Source organism: Cataglyphis hispanica, chromosome 1 (genome assembly GCF_021464435.1).
Source record: "Cataglyphis hispanica isolate Lineage 1 chromosome 1, ULB_Chis1_1.0, whole genome shotgun sequence".
Taxonomy (NCBI): Eukaryota; Metazoa; Arthropoda; class Insecta; order Hymenoptera; family Formicidae; genus Cataglyphis; species Cataglyphis hispanica.
The window spans coordinates 19,549,567-19,571,729 of NC_065954.1; the positions used below are offsets into that span (position 1 = coordinate 19,549,567).

General features: G+C 41.2%; 1 protein-coding gene across 1 annotated transcript; it reads right to left on the reverse strand.

Annotated features, from left to right (window-relative positions):
• Nucleotides 1-18,148: 18,148 nt before the first annotated feature.
• LOC126851236 (uncharacterized) lies at nucleotides 18,149-21,426 on the reverse strand. The gene is made up of 3 exons (XM_050595413.1): nucleotides 21,273-21,426; nucleotides 21,048-21,131; nucleotides 18,149-20,604 (listed from the first exon to the last, which is right to left on the reverse strand). The coding sequence occupies exons 1-3, from the start codon at nucleotides 21,424-21,426 to the stop codon at nucleotides 18,149-18,151; spliced, it is 2,694 nt and encodes an 897-aa protein (XP_050451370.1).
• Nucleotides 21,427-22,163: the final 737 nt, after the last annotated feature.

Sequence of the window (22,163 nt, forward strand, 5' to 3'; positions counted from 1 at the left end):
CGATGTACAAGGACCTCGTAAGAGGTATTTTCCTGCCGCCGTGGATCCTTGGATTTTTCACGTCGGAATCGAATTTTGTACCGCGAACTAAACGCATTTGCCGATAGATTTTATGAAAATTGTGTCGTAATTTTTTCCTATTGTCGTCTTAATTTTAAATTAAAAATCGTCAAAATAATAATATTGTATGTTCGCGCAATTTCTAATATTTGAATAAAATTACAGACGGTAAAACATTATAGGTAATTTATAACTCGGCTGATTTGCCAAAGTTGTACTTATCTGGAGGAGCCCCTCGCAGCCTGAAAAGTCAATGATATACGGCGACGCGCGCTTAAACGCAATTACGAGGCGTAAAGCATCTTCCGCCTGTATCCACAAATCATTTAATCACCCCGGTTGAAAGACGCTTTCGCGCAAATTTCGCCGTAATCCTTCGTCGTTCCCCCGGATTTATGGCGATTAATTAGGCATAAAAATCTTGGTCGTTTAAAAAAAAAAAAATGCCACAGATTGCCCCACTTAATCCCCGGCTAACCGCATTCTACGGTGGGGATGGCACCTCCTGACGTCCCGCTGGAAATTCATTAAAGCGATATCGCGTTCGTTCCCGGCGCAACCCCCCTTACATCGTAATGATGCGATATAACAAATCCGCTAATTAAATTGCGTCACAGTCTCGCGAAATTAATTTTTCTATCTCTGAAGCAAGGATTTGGTTGATATTCAATTATTACATTAGACTGATAAACATTAGATTAAATCCTTGCTAAAGCTACAATAAAACACACTTGTTTAGATGAGAATATGTATGCATTGCATTATGTTCATCGTATTCAAAGCCTTAAGGATCGCGCAGAAACGGAATTAACTCTTTGTACAGCTGGCTTACCCAAGCGTGAATGTAGTCTCCGTAAGTATACGACCTCGTAATACGGCTTATTAAAATTACAAACGACCGGGTGAAATGGCCCGGGTCCAGACCGCATCTCGTCGAGGGACAGACCGCGACATAGCCGAGACAGCTCGTGACCAGAACGGACGGAGGGGTAGTAGAGAGAGAGAGAGAGGAATAAGTTCCACGAGTCTATTCCACGAGGCTGCTTTATGCGAGCATCCGGAGACTCAACCGCTAGGGATTACTCTTCGAGGTCTGCACGGACTCGCGGTGACCGCGAGCAGACGAGCTCTCTCGCCACGCCATTCTGTCCTGGATTAATGTTATTGCTTTCCTTAGTCTCCTTGAATCACCTTCTTCTCCACCTTTTGTCAACGAAGCGGATTAATTGTGTGCCATATAGCGCTTAATCCTGAAGATTGAGAGAAAAAGAATGCGATTATGGGTGTTATTAAAATTTTAATAAATTTTATCTAAAGAAATGTCACGTTTTTACGCTAATTAAAAAATCTATCATGCAGATTGAAGTATTTTATGCCTTTATATCGTAAACAATAATATTCTTCAAGTCGAATAATATATGTGTACATCTTCAAAAATGTTATCTTTAAAAAAAAATCAGCTAAGGCGATCTTACATGAGTTTTCATTGTTTGTTATGCTCTTTTTTTCTTGTCGCGATCATTAATCGTTGTAGTACGCTAGATCTGACGATTAATCCCGCTGGGAATAAGCCTTGGATTGACGCCGGGACAAAAATCGGCGCCGCGACATCCGCTGGTGTGAACGCCACGTTGGCGGCGATATTAATTACGATAATTGTTATCGGTTTGATAAATGACTGTCCGCGCGATCAGGGCGACGATCACAAATGAAGTCTATTCACGCCGCCGTCGTCGCTATCCGGCGTTTCGCGACAACGATCTAAGTCGCCGGTGTAATTAAAACTGGCTAATGAAGCTTCCAGGAGGATGTGCCGGTAGCCGCGCAAAAGTCCCGTATCTTGTATCGAAAAGAAAGCTCCCCTTCCTGGTCGCGTATTAATAAGTTCGCCTGATACTCGATGAGTCAATCTTTCGTCAATATTGTTCTGTCTTTGTCGATATTAATGATGTGGTGCAACGTATTTAATCATGTAAATGCAAATATTATGCTGACATAGTCTCGTAAAATGTGAATCTATGAGAATCGCGTGGCGTAAAAATTTCATCGAAATCGAAACATGCGCGCACTTGGATCGTTGCGGACGCGAGATCTGTTCGCGATCAATACTCGCGCTTATGCTCGGACATGTGGTCGATACTTATGGTTGAAACCCGCAAATCGCAACTATACTTATTGTGGAGAATCCGATACAAACTGATCCAGCAATGTTAAATTACATTTCTGTTATCCGTTGCAATTGCTGTGAGATTCTTTCGCAACCGCAAGAAAATGGCAGAATGCGCGTCGATGTCATTTTGAATTGAGGCAGCCGACCTTTTATATTATTGTTTTATATTATTTTATATTATTGTCCTGATATATTATTATTTACAATTAATTATATATTTTATCATATAAATAGTACAGTAATTTTATACATCTCTTTTCGAAAATTGTCGACGAAAGCCTAATTTTATTCTGAAGGAATAAAAGCATCTAGTGGAGATTTATATTTTTGCTATTACGATGCAATATATGAAACTCGTATTTTATCTTATTTATTCCTTTTTTACACCTGTAATTTATAACAGTCACGATGCGACGCGCGCGGGCGAGACAGTTAATGCGTAGAGTTACACGATTCACATTCTATCGAGTCGGGATGAGAGTGCAAGTTGTCCCGAGACGAGAACGGAGCGATAGAATTCATCGTGTCGTCACGATACATTCCGTCGGCGAGTTTAGTGTCGTCGAATGGAATGCCTAAAGTTCATCCATCGAGCGTATTCGTCAGCTTGATACTGGGTATCGAATTCTTCTTCTTCTCTTTGATCCGCGTGCCAAAAAATGCACAGACTACATTCGTCGAAGGATGCGAGGGAGATGCTAGTGACAAGAGACCTAATTACGCTAAACGATTTCCGAGGAGGGTAACGTGCTGTAGCTAACGATTGTAAATGCGGTGGGCGAGGAGAAAAGACGCGGGGTTCTCTCTTTCTCTTTCTTTCTGTAGTAGCCGTCGCACCTTTCAACAGGCCGTTCCACGTCCTTGCGTCGTGTGAATCGGGAGATTAGTCGATTCACGACGACTGCTGATTTACGGTCTCACACAGCCAGATGATGATACGCTAATGTTCGTAGAAGTATTGTATATTCCATGGCACGCCGTGTTCAGCAAACAAAGAATTCGGAAAATGTGACTTTTAAAAACTTCTTGTTCGTTGCTTCTGATGAGTATCCAATTTTTTATGGCAAACAGAAAAATGTCATTTATCTATCTTCCTTGTTGCATATCTTTTCTGCGTGTCGTTCATTAATAGCAGAACGGTTGACTATTAAATATGATAAATTTTAACTATTAAATGAAAAATTTTGTCTACTAAATATGATAAATTTTAAAGCTTATAATTTAAACAAAAATTTTTTTTAGCAAATTTTTTTCCCTAACATTTTTCGATCGCGTTTTCCGAAATGCCTACAAACTATACAGTCGTATTGGTCGACATGTTACTCTGAGCAATTTATTATAGCGAGCTAGCAATCGCGTTATCTAACAAAACATCCGATACAATGGCCGATGTGCTTTTCCCGAGATCGGAAAGCGAGACACGATCGAGAAAACGATATCATCGAGATAGCGAGCGCAAACTCTTTGCTATGTGCAATAATTATATAACGTCGTCGTAACGTAGAAACTAAGCGAAGTTTGGACGTGACAGAGCTCGCTCGAGTACGATATCGACGCGCACCTTTCCGAGAGAGCGCTCCCCCTTTAACGATCTCTCACACGATATACGGCCTAATGACTGGCGTAGGCATGTCTCTTTCTTTTTCTTTCTCTCGCTCCGTCCGATACGGAAGAAAAAAGCAACTCGCGACTCTGCCTGCATCCCGGCCGGTTCGGTGGACCAGAAATCGAGCTGCAAGTCACGACGAGCAGGGCGAGACGAGCTTCCGAGCTCTCGCGGCGCGGACGAACAAACCTACACGTACTCTCACACAAACGTACGTTCCTCGGCCGAATATACCTCCCCCTCCTCCCCCTCGCCCCGCGGATCCTTTCCTCTTCACGTTTCACGTTTTCTTTCTCTTCGTCTAGAGCGTCGTTGTGTGAGGCGGCATCCTCCTTTCACGTCGCCCTCGCTCTCCTCGACGTTCTACGTGAAGAAGCCGCCGTAGGAATCCCACCTTATTGACAGGTTCACGGCTCCCGAAGATATTCCCTCGCCGCATTATCCGTGGCACGTCTTCTCTCCACATTGGCCCACCCGGGGACCGGTTAGCTTCGAAGTTAACATGTCGTCGGTGCTTGAAATAGATCGACTAAGAGCGCGAGCCGCTTAAACCATCTAGCTTGAACGTCATACGCGATTAAAGCGACGATATCGTGAAAAAGTGCTTTCTAAAAATAAAAATATTACACTCGCGTGTTTAGTTTAAGATACGCGTATTAACGAGCAGCCGAAAACGGCGACTCCAAAATTTTAGCTCGCATAAATTTCTGTGTAAAAGAAAATAATTTATTCTGCAAGAGAATCTTGTCTTACGTTATGCCCCCTTCGCGATACTCAACGTCTCACGATATAACTTTGCCGGATTTAGAGACGCCGGAAAAGAGGGGAAGAAAAAGGAAAATACACGTGCGTGTGTACGAACGGCAGCACCATTAACACCTCCCGGACAAATCACTCGATTTTCTCGGACGATTTTCCCGCAGCACGTCCGACAAATAAGAAAACACGATGTATCACCCGTGGGACGACGACAGAGGGGCGAATCGGGCGGACGGGGATGAACAAACGGTCAGAGGTGGTTTACTGCTCTCCGGTAATGACGAAACAGATGGCCTCCTCTCTGCCTCCTCGTCTCCGACGTAAGGAGACGCTCTAGGCCAAAGGAAGAGACACGAGCGCATCGCAGGAAAGAGGGGACCGGATCTCTCCGAGACCGAGGAGATCCTTGATGAAGTGCCGCCATTATCGGTGCAGGACAAAACCCACTTTCGCGCCGGCGGACGGGTTCCCCGAGCGACTTTATTACCCGCGAACACACGCTTCCTGAAGTCCCACTGTGCCACTCGTTCGTGTACGAGATGCCAGGACCTTAACGAGCTTACCGGGCCTTTTACTGCGCGCGACGGCTTAACTACCGCCGCAGCATCACGGGAACGTAATCCAAACACCGTTGTTGCTTGGATTTCGAAATGCGGGCGGTAAACAGTATGTAAGCGAAAACAGAACGCCGCTAATTGGCGATTACCCAATCTCATGATGATTTTTAATTGGAAAGATAGGACTTTATTAGTCGAATATATATGCGGGCCATTCAATTCTCTTCTTTTTCCAATCTACTTTATCTTAATAGCAGTTTTATCTTATCGCGCATATAATGGCTTATAAATCTGAAGAAGATCCGCGCGCGCGCGTTGCTCTTATATATATTTTATATTTTATCTTAAAAATTCATCGCTATCAAAATAACTCATACGTAGCGCTACAGTAAAAACGTATATATTAATGCATTAATTTCGTACTTTTTTCTCCAATTAATAACACATCGTGCGTACATATATACTTTAATTTAAAATATTTTTTTCCGAAAAATTATCTTCCCACACAAAAAGTTTTATTATTATTATCAATTTTTAATCAAATAAATTTTAAAAAGGATCGTCGCCGTACACTTTACTTTACATTCGCTCGCCGATAATTATACGCATAAAATTCACGTGTTCGATTGATATACGAGTGCGATCGAGATTGGACATGCGACATAAATGCGCGAAAAAGCTGCGACATCCCAGGCATCATCCTTATCTGCGTCGGGCTTGACTCATCGGTGCATCGTTAGTCGCATGCAAGTACATTTATACATTTGTAATGCAGCGCGTCGTAGCGTCTCCTCAGTAATGAAGCATTCATGCCGATCGCGATACTTCTCTTTTCCTCGTAGCGCGATGACATAACGGTTAAGCGAAATGTCCGGAGCGCGCAGGCGGAAAACGCGCGCGACCGTAAAGCGCGAATTCAACCTATGTGGAATTAAATAGAACTTATCGCGCGCATCATAATTATCTGGCAAAATAAAAATGCATGGAATAACGTTAAATAGAAGAACGACTGCCTCGCAATCGCGTGCAACGAGCGAAAAACGAGATGTTTCGTCTAATTGTAAGAGTTGATGATTTTGGAAAAAAAGAAAATGATCTTGATAGGAAATATTCAGGAGAGATGTTCAAAAAAATATAATGCATCATCTTTGCTTAAATAATGCAGCCTATTTTTTACTTAAACATCTATGACAAACAACAATGCCAATCATGTTCATGGGACTAATCTGTACGAGCGATTCAAATGACTTATATTAGTATCTAAACAAACTTCACAGAGATAATATATTTTGCGAAATATATCTTAGTTGTCAAAATATCAAGTAAAAAAGGAAAGGAAATAATTTATGTTAAAATTGCCTTGATTTAAATATTCACATTTAAAAACAATATATATATATATATATATATATATATATATATATATATATATATATATATAGGTAAAATTTAAATAATAAATTAAATGTTCTCAATTCTCACAATTCAGACATACCTAAATATCAAAGATATCTGACAATTTTATAATTTTAACATATTTTTCTCGATTACGATTTTCGAATGTACGGTGTTTAAAGATTGACGTCGTAATCCCGAGTGTCGAACTAGTCACTCTGTCGCGACTAGCAGCTAAACAGTAACGACGGAGACCATCAGCCCGCAGTAAGGCGCAGCGAAAAACTTTATGAACGGTTTATGGGCGCAATAATCCGCTCGTGAGTAACACAATACAGGCTAATTATAGAGGACGAGGTCCAGCCTGGCCGTCAGGCATTAACGTACGCGTTAAACTCACGGCGCGACAGCCTGGGTGGCTTCCCCGCGCCACTCTCCTTTTATTATTTTCTCGTCTCTCCTCGCAACTCGCGCGCGCGCACTTTGATCCTCGCGTCGCTAATGCGTCTCTGTTATTTCAGTCCTTATCCGTGACAGCTAGACCACCGACGCGAGCCGCGGAGGCGACTTTTCGATTCGTGTAAACCGATCCCAGGATAGTCCCCCTCGCAGCGACATGCCACGAAAACGATCCATCTCGACTCGTTCGTCGGCCGAAGTCGTTTCGTGCGTGATCGGGATCGATATCGAGATTTTTGAGAAAACAATGCAACAGAGAGACGAGACAGAGAGATTTTATATGCGATTTTTTAATAAATAAACTTTAGGACAAGCAAGAGCTGTTAATTAGACTAGCTGTATTAAGCAGATTATTTGATCAAAGATGACAGCTATAAAATTGTTATTAAAATCTCGAATTTAGCTGACAAAAATATAGTACTTCAATGAATCAGGAATATTTTGTAATACTGGAATATTATTTAATTTTCACTCTCTTATTTTATAATTATAGCTTAATATTTTTATGTGCAGAATGTAATAAAAATAATTGAGTTATTTAGAAAAAATATTCCGTTTAAAATAAGTGCAACTGTACATTGTAAATTTTGCATTTGCGAAAGAATAATGTCATAAAAAAGTATATCATAGAGAGATAGACATATATACAAGGTGAGCCCAAACATTCCGGCCAGACTTTGAGATTTTATAGGAAATTTAATATAAAAATAAAAAGATAAAAAAATAAGTACTAATTAGCGTCATCGTGCATTGATTCAAAGAATGATTAGTGACGATTCTCGTATCATTTCAAAAATGCGATAGGACAAAGATGGAACCGATCTATTTTGTAACGCAAACGAGAAATCGAGTCGGCGAGTTAGGCAGATCGACGTCGAAAGTACAAAAAGCAACACACCCTTGTGTCTCGGGTGACGGGGCGATTTCGACGACCCTCGTTTTGTAAACTAGGCGCGAGGGAATTTTCGGCTAAAAAGCGGATGATTAATGGTCGCTGCTGTCTAAAAAGCTCCCCGCTCTCTATCTCTTTTTCACTCGATGCGCGCATCGCAGAGTTCCTTAGGGCACGCCCGTAATTGATTCCGGATTACTTGTCGCAGACAAGGAGCGAAACGACCGTCACGAGATGACTCTTAACATCGCGGTGTAATGTACACTCTATGCGTGACAGAATTTTTGTTGTCGGATATTATTTTTCTCTCTCTCTCTCTCTCTCAGATCAAACTTGGCGTATTGATAACAATAAATAATATTACAATAAAGTTTTTTCGATTTTTTTAAGCCAAACTATTTTTGAGAAAAAACGGACATTGCATGATGATCCGCTTCAACTTAGTGCTTACGATTCTCTCACAATCTTGAGAAATAGTTTCTCCTCGAGCATTTTCCAAAATTTCGACACTAACGGGCTTCTGTCGCGCCTGAGGACGACAGGAAGCGAGGAGGACCTCTAATATTTCAAAGCGCGCGTTGAGAGCGGCAGGCGAGCGAGCACGCGGAATGTGCTAGGAGTAATTTGAACAAACGTACGACAACGTCTCATTTGTCACGCGAGTGACGCGCAAAGTACGAGCGACACGGTGTGCCGTGTCTACGCGCCAGAAATACCGGCGATGGACACAATTTTTTTTGTCGCCCGTCGGCGACCATCTGAGCGGAATCCGGTCGTAATGAGAGCTATGTGTCAAAGGGTTCTTATTTTTGTGCCACAGGGATAGAAACGCGATCGGCGGACTTAAAACGGAAGAGAGTGATGCCGAACGATTTAAAAATATTTTTAATCCTTCGCATTCTTGCTTAGATGAGTTGCCTTAATAATTATTCAAACATCGATGACGTTATTACATTGCGACGACATATCGCCGTAAAATCATTGAATCAAATTATACGAGTCTACAGCTGGATTCAAATCTTTCTTCAATCACGCGGAGAAATATTGATTTCGCGATTATGGCGAGGATTTTGATATCAGAATCCGACCCGAAATTCAGACCCGGTACGACCGGGACATATCGGCCAGTGTTTGCGAAGCGCAAACTCCGCTAATTAAAATCTCTTGGCCCTCCTCGTCCGGTAATCAACGAATGCCCTCAGGCTGTGAGAATGGTCAACGTTCCTCGAGCTTTTGACCCTTTTATCTAGCACCCGATCGATCAATTGGGCTTTTGACGAAATTGCGAAAAAGATTTTTCAACTATCCATTTCAAGATGATTATACCCCTGTTTCCTCAATTTTCTTTAAAAATCTTTCTGATGATAGATAAAATAATATACCGTTCAATGCCGCATTTTGTCACAATATATATCTTGTTCTATTATTTAACTAATTAGAATCTAATTAATTAGTATAAAATTTTGGGCGTTTACTCTAAATTTTTTTTTCAAGGAAACAACCCTCGTCATCTACTTCCGCATGATGTATGATCAAACCTTGTTTTTGGTAGCAATATATTTATGCCGCAGGCGCCAGGCGTATGGAGTCTCGGTTACGGGCTCGCGCGCGAGACCAATGACGTATCATTTTTGATGTTCTCTTAGGGTATCGCTCGTGGATAGAATAAATTTTCAAACGGACGAAACATATGCTACCCAACATCCGTAAAGACTCGTAATTATGTCGATCGTATTGGGGGTTGAAATTTATTGCACGCGAAAAATTCACACGGTATGTATAAAACTACGCTATAAAATTTTATTTTAAATATTGAAAATTACAATACATTGTTTGATATACATTTAGTCATTTAATTATTTTACATTTTTTATTTTACATAAAAAAATATAAAAAGTCAAATGAATAAGAAACAGCAAAATAAATCAATATGTAAAATATATAAATTATTATTTAATTTCTCTTTAAAACTTGCGCTTAATATTTTTTGTCGCTTTATAATTTCAAAATCATCAATTTCATATACAATAATTTTTGTACTAAATCTATTTAAACGATTTAAAGCGATAAAAATTTGATAAAGAATTTTATTTTATCCTATATTGTTACCTAATATTTTACTAAATTTTTTTACAAGTCTTTACAAATTAATGACATTTTATCTCTTATATTGACCTCTCACAGTTTCAAAGCGCAGGTTCCATTCCTGAATCGGAGAAAAAGAGTTCGCTGCTATTAATAATCCCGTACGGCGCGTGCGGACGCGACAGTCGTATGTCACTAACGGGTGGCACGAAATGTTTGTTTGGCCGCGGTGGCCACCGGTTTGACAAACACGGTCGTGACGCTACGGAGGAGAATATCCGACGAATAGCAAAGGGGAGTAGCTTACTTAACCGGGAAACATTTGATATTTTCACAAGCTGCCAGGCAGGCGTCGCGACGCGTCGCGTCGCGTCACATCGGATAGAAATAGTGCAGGAGATCGCGAGCTTTGAAAGAAGGAGTAAGCGGAGAGATTTATCAGCTTTTGATGGCCCGGCGCTCGTAAAAAGCTGTAGCCGAGATTTTGTCAACGACTTTGTCAAAGTTATATCAACAGGGGCTCGTTGCCAACAGCTGGCCCAGGCTGCCAAGTTATTTCGAAATTAACGGCGACTTGTTTATGGGTGACGACACCACCGCCGCTCGTCGCTCTCCGAATCTTCTTCGCTGCGCAAACGGCTCTTCGGGGAAGGCGCCTTTACGCGAGACTTTGTAGAACAATTTGTTTACAGGGATGCATCAGCGGAATAAACGAAAGGTCCCGAACCGTTGTCGTTGAATGGATCGCGTTTGGCGAACGCGCCGAAGCGAAATGTTTATGCGACGCGACTAAATTTAAATGACCGAATTTTCCGTTTGCGTTTGACACTTCCTTACCACCAAACGCGTATGTCCGAAAGTTACATATGTGAAGTTAGTATCACCTTTCACATAATTTCGATATAACATAAGATACTAACTTTTTCCCGTAAATAGAGTCCTTGATACGTTTGAAATTAAAAATTTAATTTACCGCAAATTTATTAAAGATGTTTTTGTTTAAGAATGTACACATATACAATTATAATATATATGCATATGTAATATACAAATAATAAATTACTCTAGGATTGTTCCGCTGGCGCTCGATGCTTTCTAGGCTTGCTCTCAGATTGTCAGAATTGTTAGGATTGTTTTTGAATTCCCGCACTTACATGGCACACTCTCAAATTCCGCCATTACAAAGCAATATTCCATCTTCGACGTATTAAAAATCAAGGCATTAATATTAAATGAGTCATTTGTGACTCGTGAAAATGCTGTAAAATCATTGTCACAAGTCGTTTAGATATATACATATATAGTATATTTAGTTCATTTTATAATTGATTATAGATTTTATAATATATTATATTATAGATTTTATAATAGATTATACCTAGATATATCTCATTTCAAAATAATTCTATTTAAATGAATAAATCACGAAAATTAAACGCTTCAATAAAGGACAGCCGTTATTATACAGTTACGTAAAATATATATAAATATTTTTAACATTTTGTAAAATAATTTTATATCAAATATTGTCCGTTTCTCGCATTTCTCATTTTATAATTATTCGTTTTTCATATATTCGATGTCGCGACGTTGTTGCCTTTTCCTACATTCGTTTCCGAGAATTAGTTTCGTTATTCGCGCAGCTAATAATTATCGCCGACTGCTAATAATTTTACGACATAATGCAATTTGGTTCTCCGCGCGGCCAAGCGCCGGGGAGCTGAGTCGCTGCGCTCAGGATGTTTGAGACGCGATCAGCTTATTCCACTCCGATGAACGGCCAAGTAACAATGATGCGATTAAGCCCCTTGGCAAATTATGCCATTACATATTAGCTACATGTCTGTTTGCCTCTGCCTCTTGGCACTACGCTTCCGCTCGTGTACTTAATGTCAAGCAAGTCACGCATAACAAATTGAACATTCAGCGACTGTCGCGCATTTAGCGTAAATACACGCGCTTTTATAGTGATTGTCCAACGTTCACTATAAATTAGAGACAGCGTGCGCGCACAGGTGATCTAATTTAAATGCTCGCTCATTGTGAGATTTAACGACGCGATGATAACAGGTTTGATAAGATCGACAAGCGAGCTTCGGCCGATATTTACTCTTCTCGAAACTCTAACGCGAAACAAGATATAGATGGCGATAAATAGATAATTGCAGAATAACAGGATATGACAGATACTCATCCATATTAAATTCCAGTCCATTCCAGGGTTAATCATCATTGCCGCGGGATATTAATGTTGACAGCTTCTCGGTGTTAATACCTTCAACGTTCTATCAAATGCTATCATATATAATAGGAGAGAGAGAGAGAGAGAGAGAGAGAGAGAGAGAGAGAGAGATCGAATAAACTAGTCTATTTGCAGTCAGTAATCGGTAGCGATCGATGTAATAATCAGTGAAGGTAAATGCAGCAATTAGAAAAAATGACAGTCCGTGCGCGGTTCAATGGAAACGATACTTTTCCCCCACTGGGAAAAACTGATTTTCACCACCTTTTATCTTGGGAAATTGTCAGTGTTGTGTTACGCAGATAGATTCACCGTTGCTCGTTTAATCAAAGTCGTGATGATCGCTAAAACGTTCATCATCGGGGATTCGATTTGTGGACAATCAAATGTTCGTCACGAGCAGCAATTAATATCCGTAGAGGGGGTAGCACAGGCGTCGGAATTCTCGAGGGCTTATTGCATTTCCTTTTCCGTTAACGAGGAAACGATATCGGCGAGCGCGTCGAAAGTACGACGGGGTTTGTCGTGATGCGAGGCCGTTTATCGATCGCTGCGCCTCGAAAAATGAGTCACAGTTCACGTAGCCATATTGGGAAAAATCATTGACAGATGTGGAAATGGCTGAATATAATAATTAAATGGAGCTCAATTAATTAAATCCAATAAATGTAATCTATGCCAATCAATTACCTCAATTAATTAACTAAATATAACTATTGAAACGTGCAAAAGTAATATCTCTCTCACTTATTATTGATTAAAGAGCTTAAAAACAATTATATTTAATTTTAGCATTTTTGCTCTCTCTCTCTCTCTCTCTGCTTTAAGACTTTGTTTTAGACTTTAGATTTTGATGATACTTTAAATTATCAAAATTAAAAACACATCTATCATTTAATTCATAAAAAAAACAAATGTTACATTTCCGTAATTTCATAAAAGTTCATCAACCGGAAAATAATTTGCGGAAAATTTATGCCGAGCCAAGTCAAGAGGTAGAACTTGACAATAGGCAATTTATTTTGCGCGATGCCTGGAATCCGGCTGCGCTTAATTACTAACTTCCGAATGAGAATAACGAGCGACAGATGTTCCGTCAGTGGTGTGGTGCGGCGACTTTCGCGTTCGCGAAAGACGTTTTCCATTTTCCGACCATGGGAAAAGACAGCCGGCCTTATCCACGAGAGACGAAATACTTTCGCCGCGTCCGCTCTTTAGCAAATTACGCAACGGATCGGATCCCTCGTGTATCTCGCAATCAAAATAATTATGGTTTATTTATAAAATTGTAACATGCATGTAACGTTAATCTTTTTGTTTCCTTTTTTTTTCTGTTTATTTTCTATCTCTAACCGCTCGCAGCCGCGATACAACAAGGATACGAAACCAGTTTCTCTTTCCTCCCGAAAGCTGTTAGTTTAGTTAACTCAGCCGCGGTCTACGCGGTCGCTATAAAATTAAGTCGACATTCATGACTGCCAAGATCACGTGCGTAGATTTCACTTTGTGCGCAACCCTATGATATCATGATCGGAAAACACTCCGCGCACAGCCTGGATTTGGCCGTCTACCAGGAGTAGCGCGATTAGGCTACGACGTGCTCCAGTAATATTGTAACCACGTTTATTCTCGCAACGCAAACACATTCGCCAACATCCGGCCGGCGATCTTCGCGTGCGTTCGAGGCATAAATTTCGCAGCGGGTATTTCGGCGCGCGTAAACCGCGAATCGACGTGTCAACGAATCGCCGGCGATTCCCTCGAACAAGGTTCGCGCCGTGGTCTGCGGTTGACGTCGATTAATCACATACGTACACACATGAAACACGCACACATACACATCATCGGGTGTACGGGTTCGATCGTCTATGTACACTTTGTTCGATGTGTGCGATCGTGTGTGTCTGTGTGTGTGCGCACGTTGTCGGCAACGACGTGGCGGTGACTTGCAACTACGCCCGCCGCCGCCTATCATATTAACGGGTAATTGAAAGATATCCGGCCGGAAAGCGGCGCCGTGATTTTTTGTGATGTCACTACGGGGCCCGCGATCTGCGGCCAACGATCGCGGGGTGACTTGCGCCCGAGGCGCAACCACTCGAGCGGAATCACGTCGTCTCACTATACTGAGTGTGTATGCAGGAGACACTCGTTATACATAGCCCTTGGTCTACCTGCCTCACAGCTGTTTCTGCTACGGTCAAAATTTCGGAAACAGTTGTCTCACACATTTCATATTGCTAAAATTACGATTATGTTTGATATGCAAATTTATGAGATATTATAATAGTCATGTGTACGTCATATCTGTATTATTTATATATCTATATAATTTATTCGCTAAAAATCGTTGAACTGCAAATCAAAATGGCCGAATAAAATTATCATTTATTTGAAAAATTCAATCATTCTGGTTCATTTTTTCTTTCGCGGCCAATAATTAAACATAATACATAAGCATAAGCTTCTCTTTTTGATAAATAGAGATAGATACTTTGTTATCATTATATAATTATTAATATCGATTTACGTTATTAAATTAGATTTCTAAAATGATTTACGTTAGTTTTCAATGTTTTTCATGTCGGAGTAATAATTGTTATAATGATGCATACTGTTCGCAAAGCGATATCGCTGGCCAAAATGAACAAGATTATCCCGCATCGGTGTATCGTAAAACCGCGCACGTGTTAAAGTCCGTGACATCGTAAACAAAGACGCTCTTATTAATAATAACCGGTGATCTCGCTTCGAAGGGGAAGACAGAGGAGAGAGAGAGGTTGCCTGGTTTCTTAACGTTTAAGTTGGCTTCGGTTCGTGACGGGGCCGCCGCCGTCGTACGAAAACATTCCTCGTCGATTTACTTTCAGGAATCCACACATAAACGTTGACGTATTTAAGGGAGGCTGTAAACCATCTATTTCGGTGTCTCGGATGCCGCGGATGGTCGCAACGTCCCGGATTATGGCTCTATACATGACGGCGCTAACATTGTGGAATTTTCAGTCACTTCCTCGATGACCTTTCATTGCCGGAAACATCGCGACATATTTACGAGGTGTTTCATTACTAGAATGCCAAGTACAAATCTTTCAAGCTGCCAAAATGCTTGCACGAAAAGTGCATTTATATAAAGAGAATCGACATATTATTTAATCCATTTTTATCTTAAAATACATATACATATTTTTTATTTGACTAATATTATTTATTTCTCTTGTATAAAATTGTGGTATAGTATTTCAAAAAAATGCAAAGCTAATAAATTATTATGAAAGTATAAAAGGTTTTAATTAATCAATAATATAATATTAGCAATTAGAAGATTGAAATTCATCGAGTCAGGCCTACGAAATGCAGAAAATTCGTCATTTAGATGCGATAAGGCTGACGAGAGTTTTGTTTTATCTGCCAGTGATATTCGTCCTCGCCTTACAACGGCTGCCGGTTATATCGGAATTGCTATCGCTACCAGGAGGAGGCCACGTCGCTGCGCAGATTTGCTGGTTGAACGGCGGTACGACAAGGAATTATGATATCGGCGCCGATCGCCGCGCCAAGTGAAAACACACAGTGGCGTGAGTAATATACAACCGTAGGGCGATCTTTTATAGTGCGGAAGACCCCGAAGGGAATGATCCGCGACTACGTCTCTTACGGAGATAGGATCGTTCTAACCTCGGCGAGAACGAGAAAAGAGGGTCAAGGAGGAGCGAACTCGGAACAGTCAGCGGATTCTAGTCGTAAATAAAAGCATGTCTGCTACCAATCCTCTTTGCCTTATCGTCGTGCTGCGTTGTTGCATCTTTTAAACGGGAATTTTCGAAGCGATGGAGAGAAATTCATAATTCACCGATCAGTGAATGAAGTAGTTGAAACTAGAAGCTGCAAACGTCCTTGTCTGTCTCGTACGTTCTTCCCCTTTTTTCTAAATAAAAAGAGAAGACAAGACTTGAAGTTCAATTCATCATTTATGCTCTAAACATATCCTTGGATGTCCACGATAAAAGATAAAATTTAAAATGCAGTTGATTGCATAATTATTTGAAAACGCTCGTCTAGGAGATAGACTTGCAAGGAATCGATGAAAATGCCAACTAGTTTCCACACGTCTGGATAAGAAGAGCGGACACGCGCTTGATTCTAATTCGAGCAGCATCATCGAACGCTCATTATTCGTATTCCGTTAGACGTGAATAGTAGCGGAGTACGCGGAATGTCCGCGTGAGCAAATGACAGCGGGATCGGCGGGTGAGCGATCGATCGGTCGGGAAAGTGGCACGGCCAGCTGCCGTAATCGAGGCTGAACTAAGTCCGCGTGTCTTCTGCCAGCGCGAAGGTAATCAGGGCCACGGGGTCTGCAATTACCGGTGGGCATTATCGACGATAGTAGCGCAGTATGGTAGCCATCGCTCCGCTATCGCTGTATGATGATAGCCGGATTCGACTCTTCTCTCTCTCTCTCTTTCTCTCCCTTCCGTCTTCTCTCTCTTTCTTTTGCAATTCGCAGAGGTGAGTCGATCCGGCACCCTCGACGAGGAATATTAAACGCGATGCGGCGGCGGACACCGCGTGCGTACACACTACCGATTAGACTGGCAGGACGCCTGCGATTTGAATGATTAGATAGAGGGTCGACGATTCGGAGATCTCGCTGGTGGTCAAATAACAGCCTCCGGGCAGGAGAGCGGCCGCGTTCGTGACCGGTAGGCACGCATATCCCGGCGCGGCGGGTCGATAGTTCGCTCGTTCGGCCCAAGAAGAAGAACCCATGCGGGAGATGCACGCCGGTATATACGTAAGTACACGTGTCTGATTGAACGACCTAGCCGGTCGTTCTCCAACCTCATCCTCTTTCCTCCTCCTCCTCCTCCTGCGCCATCTCTTTCTTCCTCTCGCCGCTCTTGCTTCTCGACAGGTGTGTCGGCCGGCGATTAATGCCTCGATCGTCCCGTGGATCAAAAACGCTCTTAAGGCGAGCTAACTGCGCGCCGTATACGGTAATTTCGTGGATATGAGTCCCGCGCAGCTTGATTTCCTATCCGCTTTTAATCGTAAGCGCGAGAAGGAGAACGTGTTTATGGGAATGGGGAATAATTTCAGGAGGCGTTCGTCCGAGGAAACCGAGCCGGATGGACCAACGGAAGCTGCACCCGAGTCTGAATAAATTTAACAATACTAAACGTTTATATTAAGCTAATAATTAATTTATATATATATATATATATATATATTTTTTTTTTAAGAACGTAATCGTTACTTATTTTATCCCTTATCTTTGTAGTAGAATTCAAGCTGAATTTTTTATCGAATTCTGTAATATAAAAAAAAGTTAATTATGTTATTGATATATTAATTACTTCTAGAAAAAAATATTTTATAATATAACTATAAATATTTTATCATAGCTTTTCCTTTTATCAACACGTTTCTGAAAAAAGATATTGAATTTTTATAATTACGTTATAATATTAAGCAATTTTCTTATAAATTGGTTTTATATAATTATTATTGAATATATATACTTATAACTTTGAAGAATCTGAATTTTTTCACATTATTTTTCATTTATATATTATACAACAAACGGAATATAAAAAATATGTATTATATTCTTTAAAAATTGTTATCCTAATCAGAGAGAGAACCGACCAAAGACTACAGCGCAAACTATAAAAAGAATTCATATTATATTCGCGTGTATCCGTGTTATATTTATTGTGTTCATACCGGGTGCACTTAAGCGTCAGCGAACAGACGGAAACGATAAACGCAATCTAGGATTAAAGTTCGCGGAACCCTCGCTCGTTACGTCGCGGGCAACGAGCCCGTTCTAATTAACCGAGAGAGCTGAATTATGCAAAGGTGCCGCGGGGTGCTCGCTCACGCCGGCAGTTACGCCGCAAATTCTCCCTACTAGAGTCTACTGATGATAGGCGCGGGACGACACGTCGTCACCGCCTCGCGTCGCCACCTCGTTCATCTCGCCGTGTACGTCGAGCCGCGAGAAGGCCTCGTTCCATCGTTGCAATCCCAGCGCATCTGCGGCATCGCCGTGCAGGCAATCAGACACCACCCGCTGACTCTGAGAGGACACGTGGAATCCACTACTCGACCGTTCCGTGTTTTTTGCTTCCAAGCCGTCGCCGCTTCCTGAAGTCTTCATTACCGCATCGGCGTGAGAATCGCGCGTGACGTTTGCATACATATCATTAGCCTTCCTCGGGCTCGATGGTTCGACGAAGATAGAATTGAACTTGGTTTCTTGTCTTGTCGGCTTCTCGATGAAGGGCGACCATTTTTTCAGGTTCTCTTTACTGTAAGGATAGTAATCGCCCGGTAATCGTACATAATCGTCATCGTCGATGTACTCTTTTTCTACGTCTTCCGCGTTCGGCTCCCAAATAATATTCTTGTTGCTTTCTTCGATGGATTTCGAGTCCTCTTCGCTTAACTTTACGTTCGACGATTTGATTAGATCACTGTCACGATCGAATGGAGTATCGAAATCGATATCGTACGTAGCGTCTTTGTTATGTAGTGTTGAATCGTAGTGTTCTATTTCATCCTGAATGTCATCATCTTTAAAGTAAGTTTCTTCGTCGTTTGATACAGATTCAGAAGACAATTTGATGTTAAACGAATTATTCGCATTAGAATCATTAGATTTTTCTTCTTCATTCCAACTCTTCAAATCTGTCTCTTCTGGATTCTGCTGATTTACTATTTTAATAATAATCTCTTTAGAATTCTCAGAATTAGTAGAGAAAGCTGACATAAGCCTTGAACATTTTATCTGCATGATTTTATCGAGAGCAGAGGTATTTGAAAGTGTTGCGATACTATTTGAATGCCAATGCGCATAACGAATCTGCGTACTCGCGGTATGCAGTCTCTTGGATAAGTAACCGTCTGGTTTTTGCGGCGATCCAAAATGCTTCATCTCCACAGATTTTGCAGTTTTATATTGTTCTGAATTGGACTGATCAACTTCTTCCAAGTCTTCGCTAGGCTTGACGACTTGCACGTCCAACTTTGGCTGCGGCGCTTCCGGACGAATCGACACCATGTCCATATTCTCCATGTTATCAGGCGACAAGTAAACTTCCTTGTGTAGTATTCTCTTCGATTTCATCGCGAGATCTTTCCAGGCGGTAATCTCGATATCCAAGGACGCTTCTTCCGGAACGTTATACTCGTCATTAGTCGTTATCGTCTCTTTTAACTTATTCGACGATGCCTTCATGATTTTTCGGAGGGCTACAGAACTGTCCATGTTAGTCTTTTCTTGCTGCGGCGCAACAGGATCACTACTCGACGAAGGTTGGTTTGCCCGATACGATGGAGTCGACAGATATTCCGCGGTCGTACCTTTCAAGCTCGGCTCATCCGGCTCTTTCGCTGAAACGTTTACCGATGAAAAAACGTTTCTTCTCGTCTCATTAGCGATGGTATCACTACTCTTGAGGATCGGAACGGTGTTTCGATGCTCTTCCGCATAATTCTCGGGAGCCTTGGACTCCTGAGAAGGAGCGTCTTCGACAACCGGCTGTTTCACGTTCACTCCCCAAAACTGCTTCGTGACGTATCGCTGGCTCTTTTCGGCCGAGTTATCGCTCACCTCGACGGCCGGCTCCTCGGCGAGTTTCACGCCCCATTCGTAACGATATACCGTGCCGGAGTCGCCCTTCGGGTTATCGTCAGCTACCATCTCCGCTTGGTTCTCGCTACTATCGACAAGTTCGCCATCCGTACGTATTACCGGCTTCTTCTTCTCTTTTCTGTTCTTCTTCTCGTCTATCTTCTCGCGCTTTTCGGGCATGTTCGGTTCCCTGACAGGCGGCTTCGTGTTCCTAGGAGCGAAATCCGCTATCGCGCGCGTCGACACGCCAATATTTCTATTTAGAGCGCACGATTCCAAAAGTGGATGTTTCGTTCGCGGTAGCAGGCGATAACAGTGTCTCGGATTCGTGTAACGATGATAATGTGCGGCCACATCGGAATCATCTCTCGCCGCAAATTTCATCACGTTTCTCTCCGATCGATGTATCTCGTCGGGATTGAACCACGTAAAGTCCGAGTCCGCTCCGCGTTCTAAAGTTTTTCCACGTTCACTCGACTGCGACGAGATATAAGTCGCCGACTGTTGAATCGCATTAGCGCGTTTTTCATCGTTTTCTGCGTATTTATATTTCTCGATATTCCCATCCTTCGTCATCGATTGCGTCGTGTTAAAATTGGTCAGTTTTTGATTAACGACGTCGACCGAAGAGTCTGCTGGCCGTTTCGAAACCGTTATTTCTGGATGATCGAGCGTTGTAGTTGCGCGATCGATGGTCACGATCGATGTGTCAGCTTCGTGGCTTTTATCTTCTGCAACTTATTTGATGACTTACGTCATGTAATATACCGTGGCAACCAGAAAGTTAAGATATTTGTAGTTTCTTACATATAGGCGTGCGCAGATGCATCTTTATAAATCTTTCTTTCTAATATTTTACTTGAGAAATTATAATTTTAATTGCGCGTACATACTTTTTACTGAAAATATTTTCTAATAATAATATTGTTGAATTATTTTGTAAATTATTTACAAAAATTACTATCATAAAATATCACATCGCGAAATTCACATCATTTATCATAAATGATGTAATCTTTATCTTACAACTAAACTAATTAATCTGCTGGCAAAAAAGAGTACGTATGATATCATGAATTATACGATTTAATCTTTATGTATTATATAACATAAATTACTTAATGATGCACGGCAAAAAATAACCTCTCTCTCCTAAATATAATGTCGGTTTGCGGCTCACCAAATTTATTAAATATGTCCTTCAGCCAAGTGAGGAAACCCTCTCGCCCGCCCGCGGTCTTCTCATCGATATGTAAGACGGACGCTGCGTAAACACAAATGTCGCGTTAAAAAAAAATATCATCCGCAGAATCACCGAATGTGATATCTTATGACGTGTCATATATTTGTAGAACGCTGCGAACGCGTGATTGCACGGTCGTGTCTGATATTTAGGGTGACTGACCGGCAGATAAATTCCTTTGGGACTTGGAGGCGATCAACCCCTGTAGGACGTGGACTCGGCCACATTGTCGCATCACATCCCTTGAATTCGACGATAACGCGCGCATATTTCGTAGATTATACTGGCAGAATTTGGACGATATATTTTTCTGCATTTGTCTGATTATTGATTGCTGTAGGATCTTATCGACGAACTCGCCAGACTGTCTTTTACCGAGCCCATTTGTCTATCTTCTCGTCTGATTTGTCGTGTGATTTCGTTTGTTATTGAATGAAAAGCGAGTGGATATGATTTGCTTTGATCGCTAATGCCGAGTTTTTAGAAAGCTAATAAAGAGAAAGACGAATCAATTATGTTATTATCTGCTAATAATACAGATAAAAGCAATTGTCATAATTTAAATTATGAAAGCAATTCTTTTGTAAATTAAACTAACATGTAATCAATTATAAAAATTTTATAATAAATAAATTTATAAGTAAAGCATATATTTTTTTTCCGTCTGTAGCATTTCTTATTGTCATTTCTATTGTCATTTCTAACAATAAGTTGGGATTTATTCGCATGATTTATGATGCATTTATAAAACTTGTAATAAAAAGAATAAACTTGTAATGTTTGACGATGAATCCTAATTATTTCTAACAAATCTATGGCAGCGAGTATAGTCGACTCATCAAAGTCACGAACTAGACTTCGGTTAATCATTGGCAAAAGTTTTCTCCCCATGAGATTCGAGACCCTCCAGCACCACTAATGCTATAATGGACTAGAGATCAGCAGGAAGATCGCACGCGTAGCTGTACATTTTGATGTCACATCGTATGAAAAAAACGTCATTTATTTTTACGGTCATTTTTATTCATTAGTGATTAAACACGATGTATTTCA

What these genes read in the sequence shown, in the direction of transcription:
- LOC126851236 (XM_050595413.1), bottom strand. Translation starts at nt 21,426, where the DNA reads ATGCAGAAAAATATATCGTCCAAATTCTGCCAGTATAATCTACGAAAT. An exon ending in CCAAAGGAATTTATCTGCCG is followed by an intron (nt 21,132 to 21,272) that starts GTCAGTCACCCT and finishes GTGTTTACGCAG; the next exon opens with CGTCCGTCTTACATATCGAT. An exon ending in GGACATATTTAATAAATTTG is followed by an intron (nt 20,605 to 21,047) that starts GTGAGCCGCAAA and finishes TCATCAAATAAG; the next exon opens with TTGCAGAAGATAAAAGCCAC.